Source organism: Gekko japonicus, unplaced genomic scaffold (genome assembly GCF_001447785.1).
Source record: "Gekko japonicus isolate JY-2015 unplaced genomic scaffold, Gekko_japonicus_V1.1 scaffold3042, whole genome shotgun sequence".
NCBI lineage: Eukaryota > Metazoa > Chordata > Lepidosauria > Squamata > Gekkonidae > Gekko > Gekko japonicus.
This window is the reverse complement of record NW_015171594.1, coordinates 42780-58275: the sequence shown is the minus strand read 5'-3', so window position 1 is coordinate 58275 and position 15496 is coordinate 42780. Positions and strand designations below refer to the sequence as shown.

The window sequence follows — 15496 nt, the reverse complement described above, 5'->3', positions numbered from 1 at the left end:
ATCAATCGAGTTGCCCTTTTCTGCACTTTTTCCAAAGCGATAATATCCTTTTTAAGGTGTGGTGACCAGAACTGCACACAGTATTCCAAATGTGGTAGCAGCATCGATTTATACAGGGACATTATGATACTGGCTGAAAATGAAGTGAGAGGCAGGGCTTCAGCCAGTAGGCAAGTGAAGCAGGGCGCCCTGAAGCCAGCAAGGGCCTTCTCTGCTTTCTTCCTCTGGAAGGCTGATGCTTAAGTAAGGGATGCCAGCCTCCAGGTGGGGCCTGGTGGGGATACTCTTGAATTACAGTTCATCTCCAGACTACAGAGATTAGTTCCCCTGGAGAAAATTGAGGTCTGTCTGAAAATGAAGTGAGAGGCAGGGCTTCAGCCAGTAGGCAAGTGAAGCAGGGCGCCCTGAAGCCAGCAAGGGCCTTCTCTGCTTTCTTCCTCTGGAAGGCTGATGCTTAAGTAAGGGATGCCAGCCTCCAGGTGGGGCCTGGTGGGGATACTCTGGAATTACAGTTCATCTCCAGATTACAGAGATTAGTTCCCCTGGAGAAAATTGAGGCTTTGGAGGGTGGACTCCAATGCTCCCTCTAAGAATCTTGTGAGTAAAAATCCTACTTTGTGAGCTACTGGCATTAAAGTTGTGAGCAGGTGATTTGGCTACTGCATAAATTAGTTGGCTCTGGAGCTATCCTTCCTGAGCTAAGACAAAAATGGGTGAGTCAGAGGCTAAAAAACTGTGAGCTAGCTCACACTAACTCAGCTTAGAGGGAACACTGGTGAACTCTATAAGCATTGTACCCCACTGAGGTCTCTGTCCTCCCCAGGCTCCACCCCAAATCTCCAGGAATTTCCCAGCCTGGATCTGGCAACTCTATCCCCACCCCCCGCTGAGGGCTAGGGAGGACGTGGCAATCCCATGCTAACCTCTAAGGAAAAAGCCAAGGATATGCCCCCCCCCTTCTATTCCATCCAACTCATTGATTTTAACTTCCCACACAGGGTTGTTAGGATAAAATGGAGAAGGGGAGAAGTTTGTAAGCCACTCTGGGTTCCCATGTGGGAGAAAAGTGGGGTATAAATGAAGTGAATGAATAGTAAATAAGTACATAAATATTTAAACTCTTAAGACACGTAACCCAAAGCAATCTTCCTCCCCTCCCTAACTCTCACCTTTGGAACAGACACACACACACACACAGTTCAGTCAGCCAGGAATGTTAGCACAGTTGGAAACTCATCGATTTTAACTTCCTACACAGGGTTGTTGTGAGGATAAAATGGGAGAAGGGGAGAAGTTTGTAAACTACTCTGGGTACCCATGTGGGAGAAAAGTGGGGTATAAATGAAGTGAATGAATAGTAAATAAGTACATAAATATTTAAACTCTTAAGACACATAACCCAAAGCAATCTTCCTCCCCTCCCTAACTCTCACCTTCAACACTTCTGGAGTCAGGATGGTGTCGAGGGGCTTCAGGGGAAAAGCTTCTTCTGCCAAGACTATTTTTCAGGGACAAAATGCTCTCTGACATGATTTTGGGAACTACTGCACTGGTTTTGGAACACACACACACAGTTCAGTCAGTCAGGAATGTTAGCATGGGCTTACAGTTATGAGATGGGGATTTAATTTAAGGAATTTAATTTAAATTCAACATGCCTCTCCCCCAATGTTTTTCCCCACTGTTCACAGCACCCTTCACATGTTACATTCATCTTTCACTTACATGTGTACATCTATTTGTAAAAAATAACCAGTAACGGGTTCACAAATGAAAATAGACTGAATGTACAGTTTCAATCACATTTGACTGTACATGTTCATTGTGATACAAGAATTACTAACACATGTATAAAAAGCAACCAAGTGTATGCTGTACCCAGACTGTACGTTTGTTTGCTGTAATGTGTGATCAGTGCTAGAGAAAGAAGCTGCCTGCTTACAGGCCGGTAGCAGGGCCCATGGGCCCCCCAGTTTTGATGGGCCCCTCCCCCAATCCTCAGCTCCCCCTCCCTCTCCCTGGCCCCGTCACCCCACCCCCCAGATGGCTGGGCTCAATGCGATGCTGTGTCTTCAGCAGCGCCTTGCTTCCCCCCCCCCCCGCCCTAGATGGAGGCCGGAGGGCTCAAGGTGATGCTGAAGTGCCTTGGATCTTTGAGACATATATAATGTACCACACAGATATATAATGGCAGGCCTCCCGAAAGAGACATTGGCCCCATGAGCAAAAAGTTGTTAGCTACGGGGCTGCCTGCTCATTCCCAGTTGGAAGTCAGAAGAGGTAGGCAGCTTGTGGAGGATTGGATGAGGCAGGATAGGCGAAGCATATGCCTAGGTAAGAAGGGGGAAAGAAAAATACACATAAATGAGCAAAAGTTAACTCCCCAGTTTGGAGTGCAAGGGAAAGCTATAAAACTGTCCAGTCTTCCTCGGCACATGTACAACAGTACCTGCTCCTGTCAGGGAGGGGAGAAACCACTCTGATGCTTGAGGAAGGGTAGCTTTATCTTCTTCCCACATAGGGTACAGTGAAACTGCTGCTGCTGTGGTGCAAACCATGTATCTGAGGCACTCATCCTCACAGACTGCCATGATTTTTTTATACAGAATCAAACACAAAAGTCACCACTGCTTCACACATTATAGTGTATTCATAGATTGAACCACAAAACCACACACACAACAAATGAACCCACTACTTCATGTTATCTGCCATGGCACAGAAACAAGGACCCGTCCCATATTATGCAGTGTATCTTCAATATTACTTCAGTAAGGAGGAGCATAGGAGGGACTGCGATGAAAAAAAGCTTTGCCTTTGCATTCTTTACTACTTGGAACAAGATAGTACCACCAGTGTGTATCCTGGTAGTAAGAAGCCAGTACTTTGGGGAGGAGGGGGGGATGGGTGTTGAATTTCCAACCCTAAAACCTTTTCAGCCCAAAACCTTTTGGAGAAGCTGCTTCAAGTGAATAGAAAGCCTGGTTTGGGATCCAACTAAGAAGAAGAGGGTGAGGTTTAAGTGAATGATGAACAATCTGCTTATCAATAAGTGTCTCGCAAATGCATAGTCAATTTACCAGAAGAATGAAAAAAAATCCCAAATACTTGTTCCAGCAGATGACCATGAGCTATCTAAACTAAGCTGTGCTGTTTGAGAAGACCTTATGTTCAGTTACTTTTAAAATATGCATCCCTGCAATATTTTGTCAATCCTTTACCCATGAGAGATCCAATCTGGTTTGAGAGAACTGCCACATCTTCAGAGTACTTATAAGGCATTAATTTTAAAGTCAGCTCATTTTAGAGAAGGGAAATTACTTTTGAGAACTAAAAGCAGCTTGCTTAAACAGAAAAGGAGTGAGTATAGAGCTCTGATGTACAGCTGTAACAGTAGGAACTGAATTAGTGAAATATCCTTTATTGGAGCAACGCACCTGAACAGAGATATTAGGAAACACATTAGCAGATATCGTTGGTCCCCTTTCTGACGTAGAGCTTGCTAGTGTCATCCCTGGAAATTGAGTCAGAAGTTGACTCAGGATCAATAAATGTTTCAAACAGTTTCCCTCTTAGGAACTGCCTGTGTTTATCTACTAGATAACACCAGTTGCACAGTTGAGTCCAACTCTTCACAACTCCATGGACCATATCACGCCAGGACCTCCTGTTCTCCCCCGTCCCCCAGACTCCACCATTCCACCAGACAGGGCTGTAAACCAATTTGTTCTTTACCCAGAATTTTAGTGTCATGTAGCAAAGCTTCCAGTTCTTCACAAAGTGTACAAATTCCCAAGTACAAAAAGCAAACTTCTTGGGAGACAGCAGGATCTTTCTTACTGCCTTTTTAATACATTGGGATAATTATTGTTTATATAAGGGAATAAGGGAAGGGGTGGAGAGGGACCTCAGCAGGGTATAATGCCATAGAGTCTCCTGGCCAAAGCAGCCATTGTCTCCAGGAGAACTGATCATGGTCATCTGGACATCAGTTGTAATAGCTGGGAAATGATGTGCTGTGGCTGGGGAACACGGTGGTTTCTGGGAGATCTCCAGGCCCCACAGGGAGATTGGCAACTCCAGTGACTGTTTAAGGGAAGATTGGGATATGTATTTTACCTCAAGACCCATTCAATGACTCCCAACAGCAACAGCAAACTGTTTAGAATGTTAGAGGCAAAGGCCAATCTGTGTTCTGACTGGCTATGGAGGGGAGAGGAATAGCAAACTGTTTAGAATGTTGGAGGCGGGACTCAGGCAACACAGCCAGTAGATAGGGACAGCTTCAGAGTGACACATCATGGAGCCAACTGATTTAGGAGCATGTGGAGTGTTCAAAAAGTGCCACCCCACTTCACAATTATATATAAGGAGCAGGGGTCGTTTCGTAGAAAAAGAGCTAGGGGAACTCATTAGCATAACTCATTAGCATATGCCACACCCTCTGACATCACCGGAAGTGTGTCATAAGGCCACACCCCCTGACATCACCGGAAGTGTGTCATAAGACCACACACACCACCCCCAATGGTCATCACCGGAAGTGTGTCATAAGGCCACACACCCCGCCCCCAACGGTCCCGGCCGCTGCCGTCGGCCTTGCAGCTCCACTGCCGGGTCCCATGAGGGGCCCGGCGGTGGACCTGCAAGGCCGGCGGGAGTGCAAGGAAGCCCCGCGGGGGCCCTCCCTGGCCCCAGGCAGGCAGGGGTGGGGAGAGGCAGGGAGGAAGCAACTTACCCTCCCTCTTCTCCTGCCTCCTCCTGGCTGAATGAGGGCCGGAAGCGGGGTGACCGGAAGCAGGGGGCGGGGCTTCGTCATGTGCCCCGCCCCCATACCTCACCTGGGGGAACTGCAATCCCCCGCGATCCCCCCCGAAATGACTTCTGATAAGGAGAGGTATAATATAAGCAATAATTATCCCCATTGATTAAAACGCAGTAAGAAAGATAGATAGATAGAAAGACAGACAGACGTACAGGGTACAGAAAACAAAAAAAGAGGGGGGTATTACTTCAAGCTACATTTTAGGCATTCTACCAGTTTTAAAAATGGATGTAAATAAGGATGATAGTATGGGGCTGTCAAAAGTCCTCAACCAAGACCAGGCTAAACACTTTTGGGTGGAAGGGCTGCAAGAAAACAAAATTACAAAACCCTTGCATGAGGCTGCCCTCACACTAGTCAGGTAGGCTACCACCAGCCCTTTTCTTTACACCGCCATTTTCTTTACAGGGACCGTGCCACTTCACATTAAATTTTATTAGCCCAGGGAAAACATTTCTCCTGATGACACAAAGTGGCTTACAACACATTCTCCCCTTCTTCCTTTTATCCCCACAGCAAATTATAGTTTTCAGAGTTTTTGGTAAACCACAGTTCACTGCTTTATCTGAACTGGCAGCAGTGTTCCCTCTAAGCTGAGTTAGTGTGAACCAGCTCACAGTTTTTTAGCCTTCGGCTCACACATTTTTGTCTTAGCTGAGGAAGGAGGGCTCCAGAGCAAACTATTTTTGCAGTGGCCAAATCACCTGCTCACAACTTTAATGCCAGTAGCTCACAAAGTAGAATTTGTGCTCACAGGACTCCACAGCTTAGAGGGAACATTGACTGGCAGTCTCCAACTGGCCTGTATTATGCCTGCAAAGGGAGAAATCACACTATTGAGTTAAAGGCTTTTTAAAGCCCTGAATCAAGCCACTGCTAGGGAGGCCATCCTCCAAGTGGGACCTGGAGTGCCTGGGGAACTACAGCCCATCTCCAGACTACAGACATCAGTTCTCCTGGAGAAAATGGAGCTGGCAAACCTACACCCCTCCCTACCTGCCAGTGGCCAGGAAAGACCTGGCAACCCTTGCCACAGCCCTTCTCGAACCTTATGAAACATAGTCAACATTTATATCACCCAGCAAGGAAACTGTATTAATGATTCTGAGGCAGGGACTCCATTCACATAGAAAATATATTCGTAAACAAGAACTTCTTCTGCAAGACAACATATAACGCACAGGCCCTGCTATACTGTGTGGGTACCCTCTAACAATGAAATCTGTGTAATGTTTGGTTATTTAAAAATAATCCTGACATGTTCATATCTAATGGGCATTAGTAGCAAGTTTAAAAGTGTACAAAAGGAAAGCAAAACTTGTTGGAAGCTTTCGCCAAAACAGTGTTCCCTCTAAGCTGAGTAAGTGTGAGCTAGCTCACAGTTTTTTAGCCTCCGGCTCACACATTTTCATCTTGGCTCAGGAAGGATGGCTCCGGAGCAAACTGATTTACTCAGTAGCCAAATCGCTCGCTCACAACTTTAATGCCGGCAGCTCACAAAGTAGAATTGCTGCTCACAAGACTCCACAGCTTAGAGGGAGCATTAGTCTTGATGTCTTTATTCCTCATGCTGTAGATTATTGGGCTCCTTTCCATCACTGGAGGTACAGCTAACAGGGTTACACTGTACAAAACTGTTTATAAAATTACTTGGATAAATGATTAGGACTATAGGTCCAGGTGGTCAGCCGTGTTGGTCTGAAGCAGTAGAACAAATTTAGAGTCCAGTGGCACCTTTAAGGTCAACAAAGGCTTATTCAAGATATGAGCTTTTGTGTGCATGCACACTTTTTCAAATATATTGGAATGGTAGGTAAGGTTCAAACTTATAGACAGGAATTCAACAGCAAATTGACATGTAACATGATGTTTAAGATATGCAAAGGTGCGTTTATCCTGCTTTTTATAGCTCACTGTTAAGTAGGACCCTATTATGTAATTTTTGCACTGCTTAATGTGTTTTGTTGATACCTCTGGTATGCTTCAGTTCTACTTTTTAGATTTATTTATTTTTTAAAATACTGTTAAGTATTCTGTGCTCTGTAGCTTGCATGGCTGAATTAAGTTAACCTTCTCTTGAGGCAAGGGCCTGCTTCCAAGCATTCAGGTTATTTATCAGGGTATACTCAAGTTGCAAGGTCTATTTGGCATGCTTAAAAGAGTATTCTTATAACTTACCTGATAACAAGAAACTATTAGCTGTCAGTGTTACTCTAAGCACTATTCAGAAATTCGTAGAAAAGGAGCATTTGCTGTGGTGATTAAAAGAGTATTCTTATAACTTACCTGATAACAAGAAACTATTAGCTGTCAGTGTTACTCTAAGCACTATTCAGAAATCAGCTTTCATGCAACATTTGCTGTGGTGAGAAATCACATAACATTGAGTATCAAAGCCTGCTTTTAGAATGCATCACACTTGTTGGTCTGTGGGCTTTTTGTAATTCTTTCTCTGAAATCTTGTCCCTCTTATAATTATCTGTTGACCTCTCCAAGTGTTTAAAGAGCTTTTGTACTGGAGAGATTAAATCCCCACTGTTCTTTTGCCTCCTTCCCAGTTCGTAGTCAGGGTAGGGTTGCCAACCTCCGAGGGGTCGCAGGAAATCTTCTGCTATTAAAACTGGTCTCCAGGTGACAGAGATCAGTTCTCCTGGAGAAAATGGCCATTTTGCATGGTGGACTCTATGGTATTATACCCCATTAAAGCCACTTCCCTCCCCAAACCCCACCCTCCTCAGGCTCCACCCCCAAAATATCCATGTATTTCCCAACCTGGAGCTGGCTACCCTACTTGAGGGCACTACTGGATCAGGAGGCAGTGCCAGTGCCTACAAAGCGTCTCCATCGGGGTGGCCCTGAAGAACACACATCACTGGAAAGGTCTACCAAGGCAGGCATTGGGGGCCAGTTTTTTTCATCCTCTGAGGAGGACTCATCTTCCCATAAGAAGAGGAAGAAGAAGAGATTGGATTTATACCCCGCCATTCACTACCCAAATGTGTCTCAGAGTGGCTTACAAACTCCTTTCCCTTCCTCTCCCCACAACAGATACCCTGTGAGGTAGGTGGGGCTGAGAGAGCTCTGACAGAAATGACTCTTTTTCAAGATCACCTCTTATCAGGTCATCCAGCAGGTGTAAGTGGAGGAGTGGGGAATCAAACCTGGTTCTCTCAGATTAGAGTCCGCGCACTTAACCACTACACCAAACTGGCTCTGGGGTAGTACATGGTACTGCCACCACTTCAAAGTTTACCTCAAAAGTGACATTGTCATGCCCATAATGTCACTGTATTTTCCCCACTTGCCCCAGGATGGAGTGAGCTTCAGGTAGGGTATCCACCTGAATGGGAGCTTCAGGTGACATATCTCACTCCCTCACTGGGTATTTGGCAGCCATAGTTGGATCCTAAAAGCTTCTTTTTTTGGTGGAGAAAGTGGGGAGAAAGGCTCTTTTTGACCATTAAAACAGATTATGCTGAAGTTAATGGGATGTACATGAATATGTACAATAGGGGTTACAGAAAGGAACTCAATTGAGATTGAGTGGAAAAACTAGTATGACACAATTCAGTATGTATAGGTATTTTTTTGCCCTGACCTGGATACCCCAGGCTAGCTAATCTCATTAGATCTCAGAAGCTAAGTAGGCTCAACCACGGTTATTATATGGATAGGAGACCACCAAGGAAGCCCAGGGTCACAATACATAGGCAAGCAATGGCAAACCAACTCTGAACATCTTTTGCCTTGAAAACCTCACAGGGTTGCCAAAAGACAGCTGTGATTTGATGGCAAAAACAGCCTCAGATGTAAAGGTGATAGTGGTCTTGAAAATCTGAATATAAATCTGAATATAATGTCACATAATGTGTGTGTATGCATGTGCACCAGTGTTTTGTTCATACATATCCCTTTTTGGTGCAAGGAAGATTGTGCCAATCAGGCAAACACACAGTGTATGAACCTTAAGCATTATATTATGTTCTTGGTGAAAAAGATGATGCATAATTAATTTTTATTACCAACTCAGTGCCATTTACAATCAGTAATAACTTATCTTGGGACTACTGTTACTGAACTCTGCTGGGCTTTGTGTAGATCATTCCTAAGAACTTGTGTAGAACAGACATATATAAAACCTCTTTCCCATAAGACACACATTTACTAAGAACCAACATAGCTCATTATTACAGAGTATGTGGGTGGGCAAGAAAATATTAGGATTTGCTCACTATTTTTTAAAAAAGAAGTCAAAGAAGAATGGGAAAAAGTCTTGCAATGAAAGGTAAAGTCCATCCATCTCTCTTGCTTTGCTTATCATTTGCTCTATCTACTACAGCAAGCATGTTCTCTGAATGTTCTGCAATATATCAGACAAGATATAATGTAGTAGTATTAGTTTAGTGTGATTAAAATGCAGAATTTTCTGCCAGAGGATGTATTGATGGCCACAGGAACCAACAGCTTTAAAGGGGGGCCAGATAGATTCATGGAAGACAAGTCTATCTATGGCTACTAACCATGGTAACTAAGGGGATCCTCCATGTTCAGAGGCACTAAACGTCTGAATCCCAGAGCCAGGAGGCAACATCAGGGGACTGTCTCAGCCTCTGTACCTCGCTGCTGAATCTCCAGAGGAACTGGCTGGTTGATGTGTGAGACAGGATGCTGGAGTAGATACGCCGCTGGTCTGATCCAGGAGGGCTTTTCATATACTCTTATGTTCATCCTATCTTAAGACCACAGTTTTGGGATAATCATAGAAATCTACTATATATGGGGATGAAATTAGCAAACTTATAGTATCTTTTGGGTTATCCCCGAGTGAATTCATGCATGCATTTTACATTCTGCAACCGCTGTTTTTTGTCTGTATATGGCTCTTCACTATGCAAACATGTTTCCATGTATTACTATAAAAATATGCTGCATGTATCACACCAGTGAACAAAATCCCTCAGCTTTGTTGTTGACATGCTATGGTAACATGTTGTAATGTCAGTTCAGTGTGCATCCCTTTGTATGGTAGAAGCACTACAGATATAGAAGGGAAAAAAGTAACTGAATATAAAGTTGAAACAGATGTTTTTAATGTGTCTGCATCTCTTCCATCTTTGCATTCCACAGACACACAAGCCCACACTTACACACAGACATTTTGTTATTTCCTGCAGAAATATTTAAAAGGAAATTAACCCCCCCCCCAAAGCAACCACCTTCTCTCCTGCTCGCACAGAATCTTTATTCTCAATCAGTCCTCGGCAAATCAGCTGTAGAGACAAGGCACTAAAGACTGCATCATTCTAGATATTCACAATGTTATTAGAATCCCAATACTGATCTGTCAAGCAACAAAGAGTAAGAGTAACAGTAGTAATGTTCTTAGCCAGTCTCTCCCTTTCAACGAATTTTAGGGAGGCATACATGCCTTATGTAATTCACTTTCTCCTCACAACATCTTTGGGGTGAGTGGCCCATGCTCAGCCGAAGAGCAGGGAGCTGAATCATGACTTCACCAGTGCTAGCTGTATAATCTACCTACTTCTTCTCAATGAATTCATGAAAAAGGTGAGATGAAGGAAGGGGGAAAGTTGGTTTTTTTAATCCCTGGTTACAGTTCAGATCGCATCCTTTGCTCTACTCCAGCTCATTTTGTAGAGTGCTTTGCCAATCGCAGTTGATTTGATGCGTAAAATGCTAGATCTAGAGCAAGAGTTCTGAGGACTACATTTTAAAGGAAAGAGAATGTCAATGGTCTAGAAGGATTTTAGAGTGTGGTTGTAGAATCATTGTCAGCTAGAGCTGCTGCATCATTCTATCTATGTTATCTCAGAAGTTCTATAGATGATAATCAGCTTTAGGAAGCAGACAAGAAACCCAATTATCTTCATGGTCTTTTTTCTGTCATTCTCCTAATGTCTGTTTTTCTCCCACACAGAGAACAAGCCAGCTACCCAAGACACAACGTCCAACCAAAGCGCTGTATCTCACTTTCTGCTTCTGGGATTCTCTGACATCAGAGAGTTGCAAATGTTAAGCTTTGGGTTGTTCCTTGTAATTTACATGGCCTCCCTTATTGCAAACATTCTTGTTTTCACAGTTATAGCCACTGGCCACCATATTCATACTCCAATGTACTTTTTCCTAATGAACTTATCAATCATTGACATTGGTTCCATATCTATCACTCTTCCCAAAGCCATGGCCAATTCCTTCCTAAACACTAGGCTAATTTCATATTATGAATGTGCTGCACAAGTATTTTTCCTTTTCTTCTTCTTGTCCTCAGAGTGGATCCTTCTAACAATCATGGCATATGATCGCTACGCTGCTATCTGTGATCCCCTGAACTATGGACGAGTAATGAACAGGAGGTTTTGTTTTCAAATGGCAATGAGTGCCTGGATTGGAGGACTTTTGTATGGAATTGTTAATGTGACTAGCACATTCCTAATCACTTTTTGCTCCAGGGTAATCAATCAGTTCTTTTGTGAAGTTCCTCACCTGCTCAGACTCTCCTGTTCTAATCTTTACCTCATTGAAATTGGGGTTCTTATCGTAGCTTCATGTATCTGTACATGTTGTTTGGGTTTCATAGCTGCATCTTATGTTTATATTTTCCGAACAGTACTAGGAATTACTTCTGTGGAGGGAAATTCAACATGCATCCCTCACTTGATAGTTGTTTCTCTATTTCTCACTGTCGGTATGATTGCCCATCTAAAGCCAGCTTCCAGCTCCCCCTCTAACTGGGATCTTGCTCTTTCTTTAATGTATACCGTGGTACCACCGACACTGAATCCAATAATTTATACAATCAGAAACAAGGAGATCAAAGCAGAAATTTCCAAAGTCATCTATTGGGCAGTTCATGTCAACAGAAAAATGGCAGTTTTTTAGCCTTAACATGTAGTTTTTCTGTTCATGATTTTCAGAATGTTCATTAGTGAGGGAATTTTCACACAAATCTAAGGATTGCAACACATGGACCTAGATCCAGGTGGTCAGCCATGCTGGTCTGAATCAGTAGAACAAATTTAGAGTCTAGTGGCACCTTTAAGACCAACAAAGGTTTATTCAAGGTATGAGCTTTTGTGTACATGTACACTTTTTCAAATGCATTGGAATGTTAGATAAGGTCCAAATTTATAGACAAGGATTGAATAGCAGATTAATATGTAACATGGTGATGTTTAAGATATGCAAAGTCAGAACTAAATAACAAGCTAACACATGAACAGTTTGGTTATGAAAGAAAACTGATTAAAATAGTTGATCAAATATGCTTTGTGTTTCTGTTTGGAATTGTACTAGACACAGACAGATAGACAGACAGACAGATAGGTAGATATGCCCTGACCTAGACACCTCAGGTTAGCCTAATCACATCAGGTATAGGAAGACAGACAGGGTCAGACCTAGTTAGTATTTGGATGGGATCCACCAAGGAAATCCAGGTTTACTACACACAGGCAGGCAATAACCACTCATGAACATGAAAACCCTACAAGTCCCCTGCTTCTGCTCATTATAATACTGATGTAATTATTATTGTACTGCTTTGAATTGCTGGTCCCCCTTGTATATATTTGTATAATTCCTTGGAGCAGCCAGTGAGGGATGGGAAGTACACTTACCAGGAGCAGGGAGGAACACCAGAAATTAACATGACAGGCCTACGTGATCCAGAAGTGATGTAGACATGTTGGGGGGCAATGCTCTTTTTAAAATCTCTATGGTAGAATTAGCTTTTAGCACAGAGTTTTAACTAAACAACAGAGCATCCCCCCATGTCCCCAACATGCCCATGTCACTTCTGGGTCATGTAGGCACATTGGATTGATTTCTGGTGCTCTTCCCTTTTGGGGAGATAATCCCCCCCCCCACTAGCCACCTGGCCAATGGTAGAGAGATCCCAACATCTTTGCCTGGAGCAAGGAGACTTCCCCACCACTACTGTTGCCAGCATCCTCAGCCCTGAACCTGGGGCGGTCTTTCCTGAGAGAGAGACACCCCAAAACTACCTCTCAGCCTCCACAAGTAGTGCCCTATGAAGCCAGGCTTGGCTTAAACAGTGGCTTTTGCTGGGAGGCTAGGAGAACCACACCTTGGATGAGAAAACTCAGGCCAAAGAGAATTCTCCAGGTTGGCTATACTGCCAAACACTCTGCAAGCAAGCAACCCCCACATCTATCCTGTCAACTTAATCCAAAAAGGACTAGAATGGGCAAGTCTCTGCCCTTGCCTCAGGCATCTTCTATGGACCAAATGGCTCGTCTTTTGTCTGTGAAATGTACAGGCAGGCAGAGACAAAGAGCCTCTGGTCTGTGCTATAGTCATGAATGAAGTATGCTGTATCATGATTCTGTCCCAAATCCTTTCATACCCTGGAACTCAGAAAGCACCTCTTGGTAATCCTTATGTTTCTACACCTATCTGTTTGTCAAAGATTTTTCTAAGATATCTGCATTCTTACACCTATGCCAGATCTATCAAGGTAAAGATTAACTTTCCATGGCTAGTGAATGGTCACCCATTCAGGATCATCGTGCCACACATTAAGAAACATCACTTCTTTTGGCTTAGTGGTTAAGTGCACGGACTCTAATCTGGGAGAACCAGGTTTAATTCGCCACTTCTCCACTTGCACCTGCTGGATGACCTTGGGCAAGCCATAGTTCTGGCACAGCTGTTCTTGAAAAAGAGCAGTTTCTGTCAGAGCTTTCTTAGCCCCACCTACCTCACAGGGTGTCTGTTGTGGGGACGGGAAGGAAAAGGAGTTTGTAAACCGCTCTGAGACTCCTTTGGATAATGAAGGGCGTGGTATAAATCCAATCTCCTCCTCCTCCTCCTCCTTATCCCCCTACTCCTCATCCTCTTCTCTTCTTCTTCTTTTGTCTGGCACCAGGGAAATGCCAGACCACTCTATTGTTTCACAATGGACACCCCCAGTACAGTCATCTAACAACTGGCTTCTATTGTTAAAGCCAGACTCTGCCCCTCTGAAAGCTCATTGGTCACATCTAGGCCTTGCCCATCCTGATGCCACACACCCATGGGAATCATCATTGACCCAGGTGATCTATTGTTCTCACCTGAAACCAGCCACCAAGACCTTCCATTGGTCTGCATTGTTTTCCAATCTCTATAACCGCTCAAGCACATGGCCTCAGACCATGTGCCTCTGCCCTGATGCCAACTGGCAGTCCACCCCTAAACCCCTGGATTTAGGCCATAAACTTATATCCATGGACCCCTGCACGCCTGAACTGGTTGTATCACCCCATAACTGACCCCTATATTCGCTATCAATCACCTCTTCTTTATTAGTTCTGTATTGTTTGTTCTTTTGAATGTTTAGTGTGCTTGTAATTAGGGAACTACTTCAATAAAACCTATTTAATTTACTCTTCAAATCTGGAGTCTTCCTGCTGTGTCAGACCTCAGTATACAAGTGGTGTGTGATTCCTATACCCCTCCCGCTTATCCTGCCACATAGCTAAATTCCCCAGACAACAAGGCAGGCCATTGGTGGTAACACTGTCACCATAAATCTAGTGGAAGGCTCCTTGCTCCTGCAAGATGGTCTGTCCATTGAGTCAGCAAAGGTTTTCATTCAAACATTGCAGTGAAATTCCTTCAGATGCTCCATAACAGTTTCTTTCAATGGTCTAATTTGTGGGGATTTCTAAGGTTTCACATTATGTATAAATCAGAATGTTTCTTTCTTTTTGTCCACTGGAACTCATTGTTTAAAGAGAACACTTATGATTATGTTGTGATGTTAATTCAATGGCTCTTTACAGTAGACATGTAGTATAAAAATAAAATTAATTGACACATCACAACCGTTATTCTTGATTGCTGATACTGCAACCTGAAGTTTGCATTCTTATGCACTGTCTTGTCGGTCCTTCATATGCCCCAGTCTTTAATTCTGGTTCCTGTTCATAGGCATGGGCCTTGCATTCAGAGATGAACAGATGGAAAATCCCAGACAATGATCCTTTAAACAAAACTCTCCATTATGTACCCTGCCCTCCTCACAATCATAGTGGCTTATATCCTACAAGCTTTCCCACTTGTAAAGCCATCCAAATGGCTATGCAATGATCCTTGGGATGTGTGTTCATAGAAGCCACATGGGTTAGGATTGCACTGAGAAGAGGAACTGGGTGAATTCAAGCAGAAAAACTGATTGGACCCAGCTGTAGGTAGATTTTTACATGATAGCTCAAATATAAAAATTATACTGTTCTTGAAAAATCCCCAGAAGAAATATTGGGTGAAATGGATGGAGTTTTGTACACAGTCCACTGCCACTTTTAGGGAATACCAGTGACCACTGATCTTTATAATCAGAAATGTTGCTATTCTAAAAAGAAACAGTATTTTAATGGAGACATCATAAGTTACATTTCTGGTTGTAGATGGTCATCCATGCTTTGAATTGGAGGCTCACCCCCACAGGCACATAATTCAGTGATATTTTTTTTTTAATCAGGAAGTCATTGCAGTCTTCAGATAGGAATAACGTCTCTTGGGACCTCTGCTACTGATTTCTTCTGGGACATGTGGTGAACATCCCCAAGAACAGTGCAGAACAAATATATATATAAAACTCCATTCTCACAAAGTATACATTTACTGTGATTTCAAAGAAAAAAGAAG

At 43.4% G+C, this 15496-nt stretch overlaps 1 protein-coding gene across 1 annotated transcript; it reads left to right on the top strand.

Annotated features, from left to right (window-relative positions):
• Positions 1 to 10888: 10888 nt before the first annotated feature.
• Positions 10889 to 11725, top strand: LOC107117709 (olfactory receptor 14A16-like). Its single transcript, XM_015419867.1, has one exon. It carries the CDS (start codon positions 10889 to 10891, stop codon positions 11723 to 11725), a length of 837 nt encoding a protein of 278 aa, XP_015275353.1.
• The last annotated feature ends 3771 nt before the right edge of the window (positions 11726 to 15496 follow it).